This window comes from Rhipicephalus sanguineus, chromosome 9 (assembly GCF_013339695.2).
Source record: "Rhipicephalus sanguineus isolate Rsan-2018 chromosome 9, BIME_Rsan_1.4, whole genome shotgun sequence".
NCBI classification, from domain to species: Eukaryota; Metazoa; Arthropoda; class Arachnida; order Ixodida; family Ixodidae; genus Rhipicephalus; species Rhipicephalus sanguineus.
The window spans coordinates 74,358,216-74,380,115 of record NC_051184.2 but is presented as its reverse complement, the minus strand read 5'-3'; the positions used below and the strand labels follow the sequence as shown (position 1 = coordinate 74,380,115).

At 46.1% G+C, this 21,900-nt stretch overlaps 1 protein-coding gene across 1 annotated transcript in view; it reads right to left on the bottom strand.

The window, feature by feature from the left end:
• Positions 1–21,900, bottom strand: part of LOC119405329 (uncharacterized) — a 67,382-nt gene that overhangs the window by 34,855 nt on the left and 10,627 nt on the right. Inside the window, exons 3-5 of the mRNA XM_037672159.1 lie at positions 20,793–20,902; positions 8,106–8,310; positions 458–598 (exon numbers count right to left, since the gene is read on the bottom strand). Coding sequence (XP_037528087.1) covers positions 458–598; positions 8,106–8,310; positions 20,793–20,902 — 456 coding nt within the window. The remainder of the gene's footprint in view (positions 1–457; positions 599–8,105; positions 8,311–20,792; positions 20,903–21,900) is intronic.

The window sequence follows — 21,900 nt, the reverse complement described above, 5'->3', positions numbered from 1 at the left end:
CAACGGCAGAAATAATTCTTACTTTAAGCGAAGAACCTAAGCGGTAATGGTGCACTGGATCTAAGAAATGCGCAAGTTTTCTTGAACAAATATTTTTTTCATTTTGTCTCACTGTAATGAACTAATTCTTTTTTTTCTGGCAAATATAAGTGCGTAATAACCGACACCGCTTTGTTTGTGTAATGGCGTTCCGGGAGTCAGTGATACATGTTCGATCGGCAAACAAGCGTATTAGACGAACTGCACCCTAGCAAATAGGTTAATTCCAATGCAACATTCTTGAGAAGGAACTGAACGGCGCAAGGAGTACGCCAAAATAAACGTGCTTAAATGATCATGGCTTAATAAACGTTAGTTCAATCTATGTCGGCTGCCACCTCAGATGCTGCTCTGTCATGACTTTTAACGAACCTTAACTTGACTTCGCACGTACAAGGTAGCCTACATATACACTTACGGATTCGAAAACGTCGCTGTCATTGTCAGCCACGTAGTGTGCCTCGAAGACTCGTCCGTTATCATTCTTGATCCTAACCACGTCGGTATTTTCGACGTTGTAAACAGTGTCTTGAAAAAGTTGCGCACTGTCCGTATAGAACTGCATGTAAATATTAATGATCAATAAATGGTTTAGCATCACGTCACCTTGTCAAACCGATGTTACATTTTTATTTTCACGATAGCATTGCAGTGAATTGTAGATATATGATTCAGGAAGGCTATGTGCACTTCGCGACATGCAGTGAAATTCGGGAATTACATTGGGCTTTGACTGCAGCGAAAGCCAAATGTAAGTGATTGCACTAACACCTTAAAAAGGCCCGTTGTGTTCCGCTAACTCGTACAAATACATTGGTAATAATCGTACTGACAATCTATCCTGGAATGTGCGTGTTGGTAGCGTAACCCGCAATGCTAACTGTTTTCCTGGCTACTCACGCCGTAATTTTTCAAAAGCATCCTCTAGATAAAAACCTAGTTCCGTAAAAAGCTTTAGTCCATTCAAACAGGAATACACATCTATGATATGGGACGCAAGTGAGTCAATGCTATTCGATACCCTCTAATCTGTGGAGAATCACGCAACCCAATTTATTCTGTCCAGTTACTCCCGCTACGCCTTTGTATCCGCAATAAAGACTACGCTTCACATGTCCGATCACACTTTACGTCGTAAATGTCTGCGTCTCTGTCACTTTCCCAAAATGGTCATCAAAACGATGTTTTAAAAAGCTTTCTTTTTTCTTCGGCCGACGTACAAATTCATCACGCCTGGACTGTCGGTGAGCCACTTTGTTTGGTGTGCCTATTTGCCTTGCAGAACTGACCTATTAAATGACTTTTCTTATCTCCAAAATTAGCACAGACTGCAACCGCCTTTCCGCCTCTATCGCGGCAGTTACCGACACTAACATCAGCAGTGCCACTCAAGATCTCTCATTTTTTAGCTTGTATTTACGTAAATTGCAATATTGCACGTTTTTATATGTATTTCCTTCTCCTTTCTATAATGCCCTTAGGCTGTGAATATATTTGTAACAATAAATGAATAATAAGTGAATAAATGTTCTAAAATCCACACGGTAAAATATGCCTCACACGTTTTCTTGTAAGGTATGATCTCTAGATTATGGAAAATATTTTTGAACAGAGGGGTGTGCTTGGTCCCAACATTTCTACAAGTGGATTTGTCTTCGCAAAGGAATTTGCTGTTTTCAAGACGTCCTGTCTACTTGTCGAAACGTCGGCTCCGGAGATGCACCCTGTTCAAGTATATTCAAGGATATTCATCTTTTCAAGCTTAATTCTTCTCTTGAATTTTTATCTCTTGATGTATGTTAGGAACAATCTCTGCCTCCCGTATTGCTGAAGCGCAGCGTGGCAAGGCGTGCATGAGAGCAGGCGTCGGTTATCTTATTACTCAGGAGCGCACATCGTGCCGCGTCTCTCATCAATTGACGACGCTTTAAAGAAGTGCATATCGAGTACCAGTGTTTATGTGCTCTTTGATGCCGTCTTTGCTCGGGATACACGATATGCTGTGTCCAGGGGTATGTTGCTACAGCTACAACAACTTCAGCTACCAGAACGGTTAAGACATGATCATGGGCGTTTGTCGTCGCGATGAAAATGTGTCACTAGACGTAAACGTGGTTGCATTCTCGTCAAGCGGTGTTACACCTACCAAACACCTACAGACATTGTAGAAGCTATCATTGATCAACGTACACTAAACAATAAACTACGTCTGTGAAGACACGTTTATGTTTCGTCTTGTACCGATTCCTATCACGCAGGTATCAGCCATATCTTTTCTTTCCCATATGCCAAGCACGGCAATAAACAAATATTGCTTAATGAAATTTTTAAATAGTAACTCTAGAGAAAAATCTTCAATAGAAAAGTTGTAGCGCTCGTCGAACAACAATAAATTCTTCAATCTATTGGAAGATAACTCCCCTGCATAATTTTTTCCCAGCCTTTCTTTAAAGGGCGCGAATTAAAAAAAAGTCACAGTTTCGCCGCAACGACGAAGCAATGAATGCGATAGCAATAAACTGGAATGTAACGCAAAAACGGAAAGCAGCTCGAAATTGCCAGCGCGTCGCTCGAGCCCAAAGGACGCACGAAAAGAACGCACACAGGACGAGCGCGAACTAATGCGTCACCGCACGACACTTGAAGCGCACTGCTCAAGCATAAAGCAGGACGCACGAAACGAACGAACAGGTACACACAAGACGAGCGCGAACTAATTGTCACAGTTGTTACTTATTTCTTTTTGAACAGCGCTCTCTTTTTGCAAACGCGGCCGCTGTAGCGAGTGAAGCGAAGCACCCCACCGGCCGCCCCTTCTTTCCTCGAGATAAGCGCACGAAAGCGGCCACGCCCTGTAGGACGAAGAGCAAGGTGTTCGCAGGAGCGGGGCGACGATCTTTAAAGCGCGCCACACGCGCGAACATCGCGCCATCTATGTGGCCACTAAGAAAGGATGCACATGGTGTATATAAATAGCTCGCCGTTAGCAGGCTGAAAGACGGGGCTGTCGTGGCCTAACGTCTAACGCGGCGGGATGCAAAGCGAGAGGTCGCCCAATCGATTCCGCGCGTCGGGAAGTATTTCTAAATTATTTTCCTTTGTGGCTTTTCTATATATATATATATACATACTTATACATATACGGTGAAAGACGGCGACGGGGACGGACATTTTCCAGCCGAGACTGTCCATATAATTGCTATCGCAATAAAACACAAATACCACGTGACTACCGCCTACGGCGCGGCGCTTTTGGAGGCCTCAAATGTAAGTTTAACGAGTTATCGAAGACCGCTCCGCGCACGGAAGTCTCTTGTGCTGGCTGTTGTGAATGCTTGCGATAGACGTTGAGCGACAAATGGAGCATGCAGTTTCAACAAAAAGAAAAATCGCAATTGCATGTGGAATTATGAAAGCAAATGCCACATGAGATCGTAGGCAGCATTTGATGCAGCGGATGCATTTTTTGTTTTCATTTCCCACCAGTGAACACTGGTATGGGCGACATATTGGTATGGGCGAGGGTGATAGCATCATGAAGGTCCGAGAAAAAAGATTCCCTTCACGTGGCAGCCGCTCTTGCCTAGATTTGATTTTTTAGACGGTACGCCCCTACCATTGTCTTGCGTCCATCGCAGTCACCGATAGGCCGCTCAATCGACCTTCGTGCGCGTAGCAGCCTTTGATAACTTGCTCAACCAACGATTGAGGGCACTAAAAAGCCAAGCGTTAGGCGACAGCCACATGGGACATTTTTTTTTAATTCGCGCGCTGTGAAGAAATGCTGGAAAAAATTAAGCTGGGGTGTTATCTAGCAGAGATTAAAAAATCCCATGTTTCTGAACAAGCACGTCAACTTTTGTATGGAAGATTTTTCTCTAGAGTTACTACTTCAAAAGTTCAATAACCAATCTTTGTTAATTACCGCGCTTTGGTGGATTGGAAAAAAAATATTCTGACGTGCTCCATATTGCTCACAACAATACTTTCCTAATTGGAGGCGCATAGCACGTATGTTTCATTTTTAAAGATGATAGTCTTCCTTGGGGAAATTAAACGCAGAAATTTTGGTCTGTCTCTCTGTCTGCTGGTCGGTCCTTATGTTTGTCTGTCTGTCACCCGATTCAGCCACCGGGCCAAAATTTAACCACTTGCTGAACGCCCAGCCATTTTGAACTGGTAGCGGGGGTCATACTTGGGAACATTGTCGATCAAGAATCAAATCTTACGCATATCTGAGGCGCAACGTCAATACGTAAGTATTAGATGGTGTGTTCCTTTAGTGGGATATACATATATACGTAATTCTAAAACCATAGTGTTTCTGAGGCTGCGCTGTAAATGCGACACGGTGACGCTATGAGCCAGACGCTGCGATTCAACTTAGAAGAGGAGGAGGAGGACTCATGTAGTACGGCCGGCAGAAGACTATTGTCTTTCGACTACATTTGCAGCGAAGCACGCAGATACGCGGCCAATTTTTAGATGCGAAACAGCTTTTGCTCGGGGTTGTGTCCATCGTCGGTGATGGCGTCCGCGCTCCACTGCTCATGCGCCTACTCTCTCTCCCACTCTCTTCCTTTACGCAGGTGTCCGGTCGTCTTTTCTCCTCTCATCCCCGCGCTGCAGCCGCGGCGCAGCCTCTCTTCCAACGTGATGCAGCCGCGCCGCAGCCAAAAAAAAATCACAGCATATCCACAGAGTGAATGATGATGAGTGGGCGAAGCTGCGGAGGTTCAATGCTGCCCAGTACATCATCACCGACGTGAGATCGGGCGCGTTTATACTAAAGGTTGGATGAGTTATGACGACTTGCAGCTCACTTTAATTTTAAATGTACGCTGTGAATTTTCATTGTTTAGAAAACCATTGCTTTAGAAAACATCTGGCGTCTTTCGTTAAGCAGCTGGCGTCTTTTCGTTTTGCTTTAGAAACATCTTGCGTTCTTTCGTTTTGCTTTTAGAAAACATCTGGCGTCTTTCGTTGGTTTATTTCATCAATCAACGGCGTTTTGCACAAATTTTTTATTGTTTAATCACCCACAGGAGAAATCTCACCAGGCACTACCTTGGAGGTAAACAATGGCTGCTAATGGGAATGAGAGACAGAAGAAGTCGGCTTTCAGCTAACACTTACACTTCTACTTCTACTAACGTTTCCTACTGGAACATGCCAGTGGCTGCTAATGGGGAATTAGAGACAGAAGAATTCGGCTTTTAGTTAACGCGCACGCTGCGAATTTTTTATTGTCCACCAACGCACAGGAAAAATCTCCCACCGGCACTACCTTGGAGGTCAAGATCTGGTACTAGCGTTACGACTGGTTACGCACTACTACGACTACGAGGGACGAACGGGTGTCGCCTTAAGGAGCTTCGCCCTTAAAAACAGCCTGTAACCCACACGCTCCTCTCCCTCCCCCATTTTCTCTGTATATAAGCGCGTGCGCTCGGTCGGCTTCCGTCATTCTCGCTTCGCTCCCGTTCAGATTAGTTGTAACGTCAACATCAGAGCCACTCGTTCACTCGGCGCTAACGGAAAGCAACGCACAAACACAACGTAACGATAACACAAACACTAAATAGAAACCTCACAGACAAACGGGAACGCCGCTTTGGCTGCTGCCCCGCCACTCACAATATCTTGACAGACTGGTGCTCAGCCTGTTCGCGATATATCCAGGGTTCCATCACCCCATTGGGTGCTAGTCTCCTTCAAGCCGCCTCCTGGCGCTTTAGCCCTCAAGGAATAGTCTGGACACCAGCCCATAGAGGACTTCCCGGCAACGACGCGGCGAATGCCGTTGCCCGCGCTTCTCTCCTCCAGGCAGCTGCCCTTCCATTTCCTGAGTCCGATCCTGGAAACTCGAGTCTCACACGCTACCGTGATATTCTGGATTACTATCGCAGTTCGCGACGACTTTACCCTGGCCCTGCTCGCGGTCTGGCGAAAGCGGACGAACGAATACGACGCCGCCCTCAGACTAATACTTTCCTTAGTCCTGCGGTCGCACGGTACTTCATCCCGGAAATCTCTGGCACGTTCCCGACTTTTCAGGTCCTCGCCGACACCTTTCAGGTCGTGGCTTCGTGTCCTCCAACTCCTCTGTCTCTATCATCCCCCTTCCCCATCCCAACTAGAGAGGCTTAGGAGGAGTACCTGCTCGGCTGCTCTACCTTGGATGCGCAAGGCGCCTTGGTGGCGCGCGCCCGCTCAGCGGCCATCTCCAATGGCGTCCAGCACTAGGGACTGCCACTCAGGCACACAGCAGCACTCTTGTGTGTTTCTTGAATTAAATGTTTAGCACCACCACCACCGAGTGAACGTAACGGAAACTTGGTGTGCGCCCCCAATGCTGCTTCGCATCCTCTCATGGTTCTCTTGAGTGGGAGATGGTGTAATTTTTTTTAATACTTGGAAGCTTCTTAGCTGAAACGCCTTTGTATATGTGGCTGTGCGAAGATATATGCTTGTATCTATGTCTGTCGTAATAACAGCGAAGTTGTATAAGGCTATTATAGGCCGTATTCCTTTAAAAGACTGCTTTCTAATTACGCGAGCTCGGATCCAAAAGATTCGGCTGCTAGGCTTAAAGCAGTCCATTTTGTTGCTATCGCATTCACTGACTCACACCTGTTGCGAAACTGCTTTTAGATGCGAAGTAGCTTAAGGCGGGGGCTTTGTCCATCATTGCCGCGGCGTCCACACCCCCACTGCGCATGCGCGTCTCCTCCACCTCTCTCTCCTCTCCTAAACCCCGTCTCTCTCGCGCGCCTCGTTCTCTCCTCCGCAGCGCCGCGATGCGCCCTCCTTCCCCCCCCCACCCCCCGGGCCCCTCTCGCGCACCTCATTCTCTCCTGCGACGAGTAGGCAGCAGCGACGGCACCAGCGTCTTGACGTGGCCCGAGCAGCTGATGGCCGCCTCTGCTTCCGTGGGTCTAGACGCGGGGCGCTCGTGCTCTCCTTCCCTCTCTGAAAAATTCCACGACGACACCAATGGCATGGACTGCAGAGAGGCAGACGCACATGATCTGGCGTCTTTGCGGGAGTCGAATAGCTCGGACGCCGGCAGTTCCACGCAGCGGGAGCTTGATGGAGACTGCAAGACAGTGCTGATTCTACGCCACAGGAAGGCATAGACTCGAGAACGCACGAAAAAAAAATTAAACCATGCCCCGCTCAAGCGAACCATCTCCCCTCTGCTTCGCCTCCTCACATGGTTCCCTTTAACGGGAGATGGAGAAATTTCTTCGAGTACGTCAACAAAAACATGCGTGCCATACATAATGAGCAAACCACACCACTAGTCAACGGTTCACTGAAAATGAAGAAAGAAACACACGGACGGCTAGCACCAATTAGGATCGTGCACGAAACTCCAAGCGCATGCGCCTCCCCTAAACCCCGTCTCCCTCGCGCGCCTCGTTCTCTCCTCCGCAGCGCCGCGATGCGCCCTCCTACGCCCAGACAAGACGATGACAAGACGATGCAAGTCGTGAAACGGGAGTTGCGACAAAAAGACGCAATTGCCATTTTGTGAAAATTAGGAGCCTTAAAGGAACACAAGCTGAATTCAAGACAGACTTTCCGAATACACATCTCGGCTTAGTTGATCGGTGTGTTATCGTCTACGGTTTAAAATGATCTACCACATCTGTGTGCTGCACAAAACAGCTTCGCAGGTCATCGACTTTCACAGCGTCGAGGGTCTTTCAGTTTTTCTGGAGAATTCAATTTCGCTGCGTAGTATGGACACATATGCACCGCGAGAGTAATATTCCAGAATGGCCGGTCTAAGCGGAGCTGCTCTTTATATCTTGAGCAGTTGCGCCAGCGTTAATTCATTACCAACTGTACACGGCATGCAAAAGCCTTTATGGTATCAAGAGTGGCATATGGTCGCGCATCGCAACTGCCTGCCGTGGCGCAGCTGCCTTATTAGAACGCCGTGATAAGAGACCAAGCTTGATGCTAATTTTCGTTATCACTGTCATGATTTGCCCTGCTAACGTTCTGAACCATCTAAACTCTTTTCTGGTAAAAGATAATTTTCGCCTTTTACGTACCTGCACGCTCTGATCGTCATCAGAGACCCTGATCCGCAGCACATGCACACCAGGAAAAATCATTGCATCACTGGCCGCGACCTCGATCGGATTGTCTTTTTGGTTGTACTGCACAATCGCAAAAGCTTCCTTGCTGCCTGGACTCCTTGGGAACTTGTAGTGTATGTGGTTATTTCCTTCGCTGTAGTCAAACTTGAACTCGAATCTGCACAGTGTAACAGAAATAGTAGGAAGGAACATAGCACATACGGGCAACACTTGAGAACTTGTGTATGTTTTCTTAGCTGGAACTGAAGTCACTTTCAAACAATGTAAGGTACATAGCGCTATATTTATATATATATATATATATATATATATATATATATATATATATATATATATATTCATTGTCACGAAGGCTGAACCACCAGTTGAAACGTTGGGTTTGAGTTTTCTGCACAGATACTCAGCTTCTTCATTAGGAATGCAAGTAGCCTTCAATTCTTAATGCATTTCTTTCAGTACGTTGCTTGTATAAGTCAGGGGTGATCTTAGACGCTTCCTGTAAATTGGTTGTTTGCGATAACTTTCAACCGAACCCATCAAGTCTGGCCTAATCGTGTCCTGATCAGTTGATGTGGCCCACGATACTCGCACGGGAAATTCTATGCGTGCCTCTATAGGCTTCTAAAGTGACGCCCGGCGCCGCCGCTGGGGGAATCCACGGCCACAACACTGCAGCCTCCGCTTCCGCGCACGCGCAGAGCTATTGGCCTCGAGGAGTTACGGAGTCGCCCTCTATCGGACGCGCCTCGATTGCGTGTTAGGCAGGATACCGCCGGCGCGCTCCCCATAGGTTTTGCTATCCGCGCTCTACAAAAACACCTCGCGGAAGCCCTCCAGGGCATTTCTGTAAGTACTTTTGAAAGGAACGGTGTTCTTTACTGTCAAAATAATCATTTTCGACGAACTGAAAGCACAAGATTGTCTACAGTCGCTGTCTCTTTGCAGAAAACCGAGCACCCGCTTCACGCTGTCACCGCGTTGGAGACCCCTGAACCGGCTTCTTGCGTGAAAGGTAGTCACTCGCTCAGTGCAAACTATGTGAAATATCTCGCTAGAGTAGACTGCCTGTATAACCAAACGGAGCATAACAGAAAGAAGCCTCAAGCCAGCGAACGCACGGGTTCGCGACGACTGACGGTGCCTCTGCATGCATGAGCGTCTGCATGTATGTTCATACTGATGGTTTCGCTTTTGCTACGTGCGCGTTTTGGCACCGCGCTGTGAACTTTAGGCCGCAAAATATCAGAATTTGTGAGTAAACAAACAACTACTGTTGCGCGGACGCTATCAGAGCAGTTCAATAACAATTTCCTTACAACTGCGGCTTCGGTGCGCATGGCAACTTTGTGATCTGCCGTCCCGACGATTCAGTGTTTTTTTATTTTATTTTTCGGTCTAAATTCGGGTACGTTTCAATGTCATTTGACAAGCTGTCTCGCACTGCGTATTGATCGGTCTTCTCAGCGGGCAAATGCCGCTGCTTCTGTTTCTTTATTCAACGCATTCGTTTCGTTTGGTGCTCACACAAAACGTGAGCAAATGCGACGCCTTTTTTTTTAATGCTCCTTAATTATCGTTCCGTTTGCATTCCAGTAAACTTGCCGCTCTCTGTCATCAACAAATTCATAGACCAAAGCTTCACCACTTCGAGATTGCTGGTGGAAGGAGAACCAGTCTACGAGACCGAGCATGTAGTAGCATGCAACGCCCAGGAAAAGAAAGAAAATACAGTAACGTTTGCCGGACTTGTTCTGCAAACGTCGGCTGTGAACTAGGACCCACATGAACTTGAAATAGCGGTGAATAAAATAGAAGGTATTGCAGCAACCAGCAGCCGCAAAACAGTATAGTAATTATTTAGCGAGTACCCCAGCAATTTTGGCAGCAGTATCGTGTCTAACGCCAACAGGGTGGCATCTTTCCCATGTAAATAAATGAGGCTCCAAGAAAATACATGGGTTTGGCCGGTGGGCCGATCACGGAGGCAATGCAAAATTTATGTAGCTTATGAAGCAATGCATGCCTCATCAAATGGGAAGATTGCCCGTCGGCGTCCCGCGTCGGCGGCGTCAACACGAGTGATGCAAAAAATAATCGTCACGTGATGGTGTCACCATATGACGTCATCATGACGTCACAGATCGCCAAAATATGTAGCGTCATCATGACGTCACATAATGTGGCGTCACATGATGACGTATTCACACGTCATGGTCGCTTTGCATTGCCTCCGTGATCGGTCACGGAGGCCGTGCAAAACCGCTTTAGGTGCAGAACGCTTTTGGAGGGGTGCACGGGAGAATCAGTGCATCGACTGACAAGAAGATGGCTTTCGCCTTCTAGTCATATTTAACGAATGCACAAAGGACCCTGTGCGTTTTTTAATTCAACGTATCTAAACAATGACTTGCGCATCTGCAGCCGATTTTGTGGACTCTGAGCACGGGGCTGACGATCAAGAGGTCGCATTGGAGTGTTCTGAGATGGCATCGCACGTGGTAAAAGGTAGCGCTTTTACCATCCTGTGGCAGATAAGCATCATTTGCCGGCGGGAAGCGCGCGAGCCATCGTCTCAGTGCGCGCTGTCTGCTACTCACCGAACATTGCAGGCCCGACGCAGTAACGAAAGTCTTCGTCGCGGAGGTGCTTGTTGCACACAAGACTCGTAGCGGATGGCTACTTGCCGGTTCTTAGCTTTACAACCCATGCTTCACGTTGTTTCTTGTACCGCGGTTACTAGTGCAGGCTGCCACTGGGCTCCTTTGCGTAAGCGCGGCAGTGCGGCACCGAGCGGTAGAGCCCCATGTTCGTCGCCTTCGGAGGCAGCCACTTTATTACAATGGTTTCAATTGAGTAGAAAATGACAGAAAACTTCCGAATTTGAACAGACCGCAGCGCATGTGGGACTTGAAACACGTTTTCAAAGCGCGCAGCAGTGCGCCACAAGCAGCCGACGCGGCCGCTGAGACCACGTGATCCTGCCAAGCACGTCACGCCGACGGTGGCGCCGGCGTTTCCAGTGGTGGGCCTCGAGGCCAATAGGATTGCATGTGTGGTGCATCACAATGTAACTATTGCTGACTAGCAGTGCTCCGGGCCGAATTAGGAGCACATGCGCGCACGTGTCCTTGCCGCCGCCGAAAGGCAAATGCCGCGACAAACCGCCTTCGCGGGCAGCGTCTGCCCCCAATAACGCATTGCTAAGCTGCGCGAGCATCGCGCCTGATCTTGGGCTTGGGATCCCTATATGCACTAAGGCAATGATTACCTCTTGCGAAACAAAAAAAACATGTACATTTAGCTCGTTAACTCTTCACAGCTATTGCCGAATTCACGTGTATTATGACATCTGAAGGTGCTTGGACAAATGTTCTGATGGAACGTTAGTAGAGCACCAAACGGTGCGTATGATAGGCTTCTCGGAAAAGATACTTTTTTTTTTAACACGAAATTTTTTTATGCCGGGGTCTACCAAAATTTCATTGACGTATTTCCGTCATGGAAGTGACGTGAAAAAGATGCACACCATCAAATTGCAAAGAGAAAAAGCTCCGTCACCGGGAGTCGAACACATGACCTCTTGGCCCACGACAAGAGACGCCGGCTACGCTTTCCACTGCGCCACGGTCACACAGTCTGAATGCTTTAGAAACGGGTCTTTTGTATCTCACGCTTTCACCTCGCAGTGCTCTTGGTCTGCGGTGTGGTGTCGGCGTCAGGGAGCGGTAAAGTGAAGTAGTGCATCTAACCGTGGCCTCCCCGATTAACTCCTGCAAAACGTCGTTGCTACGAGTCTGTCCCATTCAGCGCGTTTCCAACATGACAAGTGCAATTTTGTGAACGACTTAACACACCGCGATGTAGCGGCGTTACCCTCGGCCTTCCTCATAACATCCATCCATATTAAAGATAGGTCTGCGACACGTGCCTGCCTTAGCCTGCCTCGTCTGGCAGTAACACCGCGTTCACCGCTTACGCTCGTTCCGAAAAAAATCGCAGCCGGGCTAGCGAGGAAACACGACGCGCGTAGCATTTCCCTGTACTGTCGGCGTAGTGTCCTGTTTACTCTTTAACATGCCGTGGAATGGCGACCTTAGCCGACGCTCTTCTGGCTGTCACACCGCTTTTTCTGAGTACGCTCTCACCGTTAACTACTATATCTACCACAAATGTTTGTCTAATTGTTGATCGTGGACGTTAGTCGTCTGGATGGAGATGTGCCACCAAGCGTCAACTTGGGTGCATCCACGTTAAACAGTGGTATAGCTGCCAAACACCAATTGCCATTGGGCAAGTGTCCTACATCAGTGTACAGTAAACATTCAACTACTTCTGTAAGGACACGTTTTTGCTTTCGTGTTATAGCGATTCCTATGACGGAGGGATCAACCATATTTTTGATGCACAAAAGGGAAATTTTTTTTTGTTTTGCGGCGAATGCACAAAACTTCTTCAAATTGTAACGTGAAATTGTGAAAAATCCGGCCACTGATACACACAACCCTTCACTCGTACGTGCACTCAGACCAATTCACAAAACTGTTCACTCGTATGTGTGCTCAGTTACATGCCGGTAACCTTCAATAAAGAGATGCTTTGATTAGTATCCAATAGTTTTTATCCAAAGAATCATTCTAGAGTAAGGCAACAAGACACATAAAATGATGACAAAAATTAGTTCTTCGGTATCCTTACGGACACGGTAGCAAGAGCACAATGCGTCCAGTCCTCCTGCTCCATTAAAAGTATTTGACAGCAGCAAAAAGTGTACATGGGGCACAAAAATTACGATAACATCGTCGATTTCCTATATTACATAATAAAGAAAACAATATCGTCAAACAGCATATTGCAATATTACATAAATACTAGAACTAAAATAAAATATTTTACGACAAGCGGGATACAGTTTTTATGTTACGTACATTATATAACCACAAAATAAACTAGAAAATATAACCTTGCCAAGAAATTGCTGTGAATCCGAGCCCTTGTCATTACGTCAAATCGTAAGCTTTATTACTAATCCCTGCAATCATTTTGCGACTGCTGTAAGCCCGTAGTAGCATCAATTACGGTTCAAAGAATGTGGTCATCAAAAGTATGATTGCTTGTCGAATTTATATTTTATTCTTGAGTAGACGACTGCGAGAAAAAGACTTCTTACAAGGCAAGGAAGTCGTAACTGCTTCGTGGTCGCCGGTTTTCCTTTAAATCTTTTTCAGCAATACAGCAAGAGCCCCCGTTTTGTTACTTCTCGACATCTTTATCGGACACTTCAAAGCTTCTTTCGCGTTTTTCTATTAGCAGATTAAGAATTTAAAAAAAAAATGCGGGAAGTTTGCACTAAGTCACGCGAGGCTTGGCACAGCGAATCTGGTAGATCTTCAATTGTGCTGGCTAACGCTGGTGACTTTCTCCTTCTTCTCTCTCTCTCTTTCGCTCTTTCTCTCTTTCTTCCCTCTCTTTCTTTTTGTATGCTTTACCCTTTCACCTCGTTTTCCTCCTTCTCATTCTCACCTCCCTTTCCCTGCCACTTGCTATGCTATACCATACAAGTCTATGCTATGTTGCGCAAGCGTGCCTGGATAGCGGAGTGGTTACGACGCTATCCCGACAGTTTATGAAAGCTTTTTCTCAATTACTGGTTACGTCTGTCTAGAAATTTTATTTTTTGTGTTTACCGTCCGTCCGTTCCCTCCTTTATTTTAAGTGGACCAGCGGCGAGTAGTTGGATTTGCCCAAATTTTGTAGCGCATACCCGATCACGATGATGATAATTTCTTGCGGCCATCCGTTTTACTTGGAGCGTTCACGGCTTCGCTGTTGAAACGTGGTGTCACATTTAATTGGCGTTTTTTTTTTATAATGTACGCATTCTGACACTTTTGATTTTCTCAGTTAATTCTAAAGCAACGTTATCCTTCTCTCGTTTGTCCACGATTGATGCGGCTCAGCCCTGTCCAGAATCGTGCTAAAAAATTCCAAAATTAGGGATTTTCTCAGAATACTTGACAGTGATAGTTGAAATGCGATCACTCAATTGCATATGCTAATGTCCGATAGGGTGCGTCACTGGAATTCAAGTGTGCGCAATGTTATTTTTTTAACAAAACGAAAACATGTTATAACCAAGTTACGTGTGGCATGCGTGCAACTTTGATAAAAAATTAGGGGACGCTTAAGCTTCGCCTTTAAGAGTTGAACGCGATAGCGATATTCTGTTCCTAGTGCGCAGTTCCAACACTACGAGTGTTTAACAGAATGCGCGCACTAAGGTGTGTGCCTTATGTAATGGGAAGCATGCTTTAAACCAGGAGCTATTATGCGCGAGAACCTTTTTCGAAGCTGCGATGCACCCACTACGTGGTCTTAAGGGAATACGCGCAGTAATGTGTGTGCCTTTTGTAATGGGTGGCTGTCTTTAAACCACCAAGTCGTTATGATATTGACATGGTGTGACGCCCGATGGCAATGTACGCTTGTACCGCGCAATATTACTCCGATATTACATCTCATACTTTGACACCTGTATACAGGACGCGTATTTTTGGGAAGCAGGAAAGTTACTTTCAGTGCAGCTCCAAGCAGTGGCGTGGCTGTGTGGTAGAACACCTGCTTGCCACGCAGACGGCCTGGGTTTGATTCTCACTCGGACCCAACATTTTTATTTGCAGCTTTTTAGATTTTTCGGTCACGGACAAGATGATGATTTTTCGCTCACAACCAACGGCCCCGACGCCGACGGCGGAATTTCTGCGATACGAGCTCTCTAACGCTATCGCGTTAACACAGCAGAATACGCGCGATGGTTCCTGGCGTATTGACGCGTTCACTTCGCTGAGTGACAACACATATTACACTGCGAAACCCGGCGGGAATCAAGAAAAAAATGTAGTGCGCAGGTCAATAATTTAGTTATGGACTGCTTTGCCTTACAGTACTGCTTTGCGATTGCTATCGAATGTGTTCCTTAAGTGTCTGATACGGAATCTTGTTATTTACTAGCGAAAATATCCTGCTAGAGTTGTGTCGATGGTGCCCACTAAAGTACAGCATTGAATGGAAAAACGAAGACACCGACAACAAGAGAATATTTTCTTTGTTCTCTTGTGGTCGGCTTCGTCATCTTTTTATTCAATGATTCTTCCCGAACAGACGGGCATCCGTTGAAGCCTTGATTAAATGTACAGTATGCTTTACTGCAAGTAAAAGAGGGTTACTCAGCGAGTATACGGGGTGTTTCAGGAAATGTGTCCGAAATACCCAAAAATCAGGGAAATGCGATATTTGTTCAAAGTTTTCATAATTACTTTTTCTGTAGCCGCAGGTATCTGAGATGGCTAAAGACATCATCTGGGACAGTAATTAAGCAAGTTAAATTAATGAACTTTTTATTTAGTGGAGTTGGGTGGTTACGCCAAATGGGAGAATTGCAGCCCTTCATGCGAAAACCCATTCCAGCTTTCAGATTTCTAAGAACAGTCATAATTGCAAAGTAATGAAATTTACCCGCATTCAGCGGCTAAAACCGAAACCGATACGCGGATGAGCACAAGTGCCATATTCTTCTGAGACTTCTATAATGAGTGAGCGCCGTTATATCAACCAGCCAACCGGTTTCGTTGTGTTGGTTGTGCGTGCTGCGCTTGCGATTACAGCACGCATGACGGATATATCTTAACGAACACAGAAGAACTACACCTCTATAATCGTTGTCCTGAACAGTGATGTCATCCTGCCTTCTGCTTGTTGTGCTCACCGGTGCCTCGGTTTCGGTTTCACCGTTAAGCTTGGTTGAATTTCATTACTTCACAATTATTACTAGAGGCCGCTTCTTCTAAATCTGAAAGTCGCGATGTCTTCTTCGCATGAAGAACTTCAATTCTCCTGTTTGAAATACCCGCCTTACTCTACTAAAAAAAATTATGAACTTAACTGTCCTAATTACGGTTCTATGTGATGTGTATAACCACCCTAAATGCCTGCGGCTAGAGAAGACGTAATTGTGAAGGCATCGAATAAATATTGCATTTCCCTGATTTTTGAGAATTTCGGACACATTTCTTGAAACACCCCATATAGCGGCCGCAGCATTGTCATCGCATCAATACGGGTAATGAATTAGAGGTTGTGACATCGACCAAACTAGCCGGAGCCATGATTAGCACATCGTGGATGAGGGAACACCATGGAAGGGACAGCCACCTTCTTGTCTGTCTGCGCAACTGTTCAGTAAAGGTTCCCATGTGGGCGTGTTGCTGTGTCATTTTCACTTTGTAATAACTCAGTAATGAAAGAGGAGGAGCAGAGGAGACTACGCAAAGTGAAGGCGCCGTTATTACCTTCAATTCACGAGCGTTCTGTGCCTATCCGATGCTTTCCGATATTACTTGTAAATTCTAAGATGTCACCTGAAGTCGGTGAACTTTTACTTCATTAAACCGAAAAAAATTATGCTGTGAATGTGCAGCGTCTCATTCAGTGGCCATGTACAAGGCGGAAATACAATATAGGGAGAGTAACCTGATTTTAATATCTATTGTCGGGGTGTAATGTTTTTAGCAGGGGGTGATCCAGGCTTTGTATATTATGCCTCGTTTTTCATATACGTTCAGTTGTCGCCTCCCTACATCTAATATCAATAAATGTTGGTTTTTACGCCTCAAAACCACGATATGCTTATGACGGACGCCGTAGTGAAGGGCTCCGGGAATTTTAACCATCTTGTCTTCTTTAACGTAAATGGAAGTATACATGGGCCTTTAGCATTTCGCCTCTATCAAAACTATGCCGCCGCGGGCGTGGTTCGATTCCGCGACCTTCGGGTCGGCAGTCGAGCACTATAATCACTAGACGTGGCGGATGCTTTCTCTCTAATACCCGTGATTTCGTGCTTCTTATCACCCTCCACGATGGTCTAGTGATTATGGTGATCGATTGCCGACCTCAAGGTCGCAGGATAAAGCTACGCAACTTACCGTAGCCTCTTTATTCTTATGCTCGCGGGTTCATCGATGCATGTGTAACCTACTAAAATGCAAGTGACGGTCCTGATCAATGCACCATTAATGAAGGTATTAGTGATATTCTGGAGTGAAGTGCACATTGCGTAATGGCGCTCAAGGGATGACTAGAAAATGTTCTTTTATTGCGATAGCAATTATATGGACAGTCTCGGCTGAATATTGCCGTCGCCGTCGCCGCCGTCATGTACCGTATATGTATAAGTATATATATATATATATAAAATCCCCAAAGAAAAATAATTCAGAAAAATGCTTCCGAAGCGCGGAATCGAACCAGGGATCTCTTGCTCCGCAGCGAGTGGCGCTACCCACTACGCCACGAAACGCAGATCCTCCACGTAGCTAACGGCGAGCGTTATATAGACACCCTTTACCGCTGGACGGACTCAGAGACGACCGGCGCTTATAAGCGTTTCTTTATTACCAGCGAGATGGCGCTACGAGCGCGACGGGCGCATTTAAAGGTCGTCTGCGAGCTCGCTCGCTTCTTATTATATTTGCGCAGGGAGAACCTTGCCCTTCCGCTGTCTGCTCGCGCGGTTTTCTTGTGGTGAGGGGAAGAGGGATGTTTCACGCTTTCACCGTGATGCCCGCGTTCATGTTACGGAGCGTACGAAAGTCACTCGAGCTCAAGGGACGCCGCTAAACGAACAAACAGAAGATGAGTGCGAACTATCAAGTGTCACAGCTCGACACTTGAAGCACGCTAGTTTCCTTCGCTGCTTCGGCCGCCTTTTCAACAGGAGCGCTGTTCAAACTGAGAGTATCCATTGGCGAGCCTCACTTCGTATAGCATTAGTTTCTTGCTCTAGCATTCATTGCTTCGCCCTTGCGGCGAAAGTGTGACTTTTTTATCGTCCTCCTCATGATCCCCACGCTTTTTCTTGGTGCGGACAGCCTCAAAGTGATATATTGCAGCAAACGGCTCTACTTGTCTCCAATGTAGCACTAAAGTGTTCATGGTGTATTGTTAGACCAACCGTTATAATTACCTTCCTATTCCTATATGAATTCTAGGACCAGGACTCTCGCATACATCTCCACTCAGCCATGTATTGCTCCCAGCTGATGGCTTCTTCGGTTAGCTGAAGTGCGGCAAGGGGTTGGGTCATTATCATTCATAATAAAACGATTCATAATAAAACAAGAAGTAACGTAAAATGTGAAATCTCGTTTCGAGTCTTTTATTCAGGAAAAACTTGGAGGCCATACTTTACGGTTTTCTTCAATCCCGGGCGGTGGCGCTGCAAATAACTGCGCTCACTGCCAAGTTTCTTCTATTTTACTCCACATTTTGCGTTACTTTTTGAACCAACACGTAGCAACTGAAGCTAGGTTTAAGAAACCAAGGAAAGCCAATACAGCTATAAAAGGTGACACTAAGAATAAGAACCCAGCATCTAGAGCTGCGATTCGAACCCAGGCCTTTTGAGTGGGAATCGGGCAGTGTACCCCTGCACCACTTCGGCGGAGCCGCCCGCAACTCTTAAACGACGATGCATTGCAGACTACCGATCAAGCGCTGCGATCGGTAGTCTGCAATGTGTCGCAATGTGTCTGCAATGTTAACCTATTTGGGCTTCACTTTTCGAAGCTCGTTCCGGGCACTACCCTGTTCTAGTACACTCTAGTTCTACGTTCCGCCGGTCGCGCGATCGTTCTAGGCACGCGCACTGCAGGTCTTTCAACATGTTTGTGTGTCAATTGTGTCACGTGCGCTGCAGTTCCTTCTACGCGTTCGTGTGCATTCGCCGGTCTGACCGGGGGTGCTATCCTGGACACTGTCAAATTCCGGCATCTTTTCAAATTTAGTAATGGCGGCATTTTAAGCCAATCAGAGAGGCCGTAGCAGCCCTCCTGGCCAAGCAGACTTTACCAATGGCGGAATTCAACAATGTGCAGACTAGCACCCCGGAGCGGATCGTAAATGCCCAGCTGAAAGTGTCTAAAGACTTTTAGTCACTTGTGGCGCATACCCGCTTATGCCGGCGAGCCCCACAGGTGGCTGGTGGAAAAGGTTTCATGACGTGGGCGACAGGGAAGTAACGTCATTGATGCCATGGCCTGTAAATCGTGTACCCGTACACTCAGCTCTCTTATGCCATTTTTCTATATACACAGCTAAGGAAATGAGCACAACAATGCACAAACCTAGGCGCCTAGATAGATAGATAGATAGATAGATAGATAGATAGATAGATAGATAGATAGATAGATAGATAGATAGATAGATAGATAGATAGATAGATAGATAGATAGATAGATAGATAGATAGATAGATAGATAGATAGATAAACAGTCGAAATGTCTTTGGTTCGTCAAGAAATGCTTTGCATTTAAAAAACCCATTTGCCATTGCTGGTGCCCGAGTCCACAACCTTCAAGTTAGTATTTTTGCCAACTGAGTTTCTATTCTGTACTAATTGAGCTTCAACGGTGTGCTTGGGCCCACTGAGAGCACAGGTGTCTTTTCGTTCACTTTAGTTCCTTCGAATGTTGGACATTAATATCACACCGCACAAACAAGACTAATAATCCCCCTATGCTTTCAGTGACGTAATTGTCGGATTGATTCTTTATCTTGTGTCTAACAATTAAACGAATTCCTCGAACAATAATTGTTCGACAAAAAATTGGACAAAAAGTTGTCCTAGACAGGGCCTCGTACAGGCAGACTTGACGCATTTCGATAGCATGTTAGCACTTAGTGACCAGCTACCCTCGCGCGCTGACGTCACGTTATCTGTCAAGAAAGAACGTCCCACACTACGGCCTCTTGCTTACGGGTGGCGCTGGCTAACACTGCCAGATATTGCAAGATCATATATATCCAACACTGTGGACAGGCGAACGCCCTCTATTACAGCTCGACTTGTCAACGATCAGACACGAAATTTCAAGGATTTGGGTCAGTGCTCCACTGACAGCAAAACTTTTTCTTTTCGCCCTCCTTATTTCATGTCTTCACGTAATTCCTGTCACACTTACTAGGCCACAATTAAAAACGACAAAGAAGAACTCTTTCTTTGGCTTAATTATCTGGGGGGCTCACACGGTTACATTTTAAGCTGTAAAATAATTTTGCTGTTCCTGCAAGTTTTACTGTTGCGAGTAACTATGCTCTAAATGTTCTTTTTTGATATGACCAGTATAAGCAACTTAATTTTTCGCGGTATTTTGTCTGCGAATTATTACTGCACCGTGCGCACGTTTATTGAGTATTATCGTCATATCATGGTTTTAAATATTTTAAAAGACGGTTTGAAACTTCTCGTGTAGTCTTCTCAATTCTGCCTTCAAGACCTTCCTGGCTTTGCTGAAAGAGATATCGCCGTGCGCAAATCGTAGGCTGCTGAGGTATTATCGTTAAATAATAGCTGATATTACTGCACTGTGAGCAATCTTGGGTATTTTTTTTTTGTAAACAAGAAACACAGGTGAAGGTGTGGTGAGAATTTGACGAACTTTTTTTTCTCATTGTCATTTTTCTAACAATAAAAATTGAAAAACGGAAAACATGCGTTAGGGTGTTCTTTCGCGCCTTATATTATTGGGTGAGGTCGGCTTGACAAATTAAAACTTATAAGAGTCGTAAAAGGTACTAACGTACGTTTGAAACCCTAGGGGAATCTCCATTGCCACTGCAATTTCTGCATTGCCGCTAACGGGGTGACCCGGTAATCCGAACATATATTCATTGGTCGTTGATGCACCATCACCCTGAAATGTGATCACACAGTAGGTTATGTTAATATTGCGTTTACATAAACAGCTGAGCATAATGAAAATTTTTATAAACCTTTTCCTTAGCGTACAAAACGTTTTAATTCCAAATTTATAGAAATATAGCGCTTTATTACTATCGTCTCATAAAGCGCCATTGACATATATAACGAAAGAAGGGGAATTACTCTAGGGCTTCCTTACTTTCTTGGAAACAACCAAATAAAAACAACAGTGAATTAAACGAAGCAAAACGTTGGATACAATATTTGTTTTTTTTTAAATATCGAAGCTGGTAAGAACGGCATAAAAAGGATATTCCACGCAAGAAACCTCCTCGCGCCGTTGCCTAGCAGCCAGCGACGTCACAGATGTGCACCACCTGGCCTCGCGTCACTACGGCGCCAGTTGATGTGACGTCATGCCAAGCTGCGCATGCGCCGGAACAGTAGCAACAGAGAGGGCGCCGCCAAACCGCGCTCGGCAACGGAACCTGCCGCGTCTAGCTGCCGTAACAGCTGATGTGACGTCATGCGAAGACGCGCATGCGCCGTCGCAACAGCCATGGGGGAGCCGCGTCGATGCTACCGAAATGGGCCAAGTATCGCCGCGAAAAGTTTAAATAAAACGGTTGCCTAGCAACCTTTAACGCTAACACATGCTCCATAAATAGATCTACTGCGCATGTGCATATCCTCTGGATCATTATAAAAGAGACGAGCCTGGTTGTGACAATACAGTTTTTAGCCAAGGGTCGTCCGAAGAAGAACCGTACACTTGAAGGAGATACTGCCTATCGCGAGGCTCCACTGCTGCAGATTGAGAACGAGAGCAGCAGGGGGGACCCGGCCCAGCGTCCTTGAACAAGAAAGCGGCTGTTTTTAAGACAAAGAGGTAATATCCGGAAACAAAAATGAAGAATTAACACTCGGCCGCACAAGGCTTGATAGCAGCGAAGCTGGCCGGACCAAGAGCCGTAAAAAAGTTGAAGAATA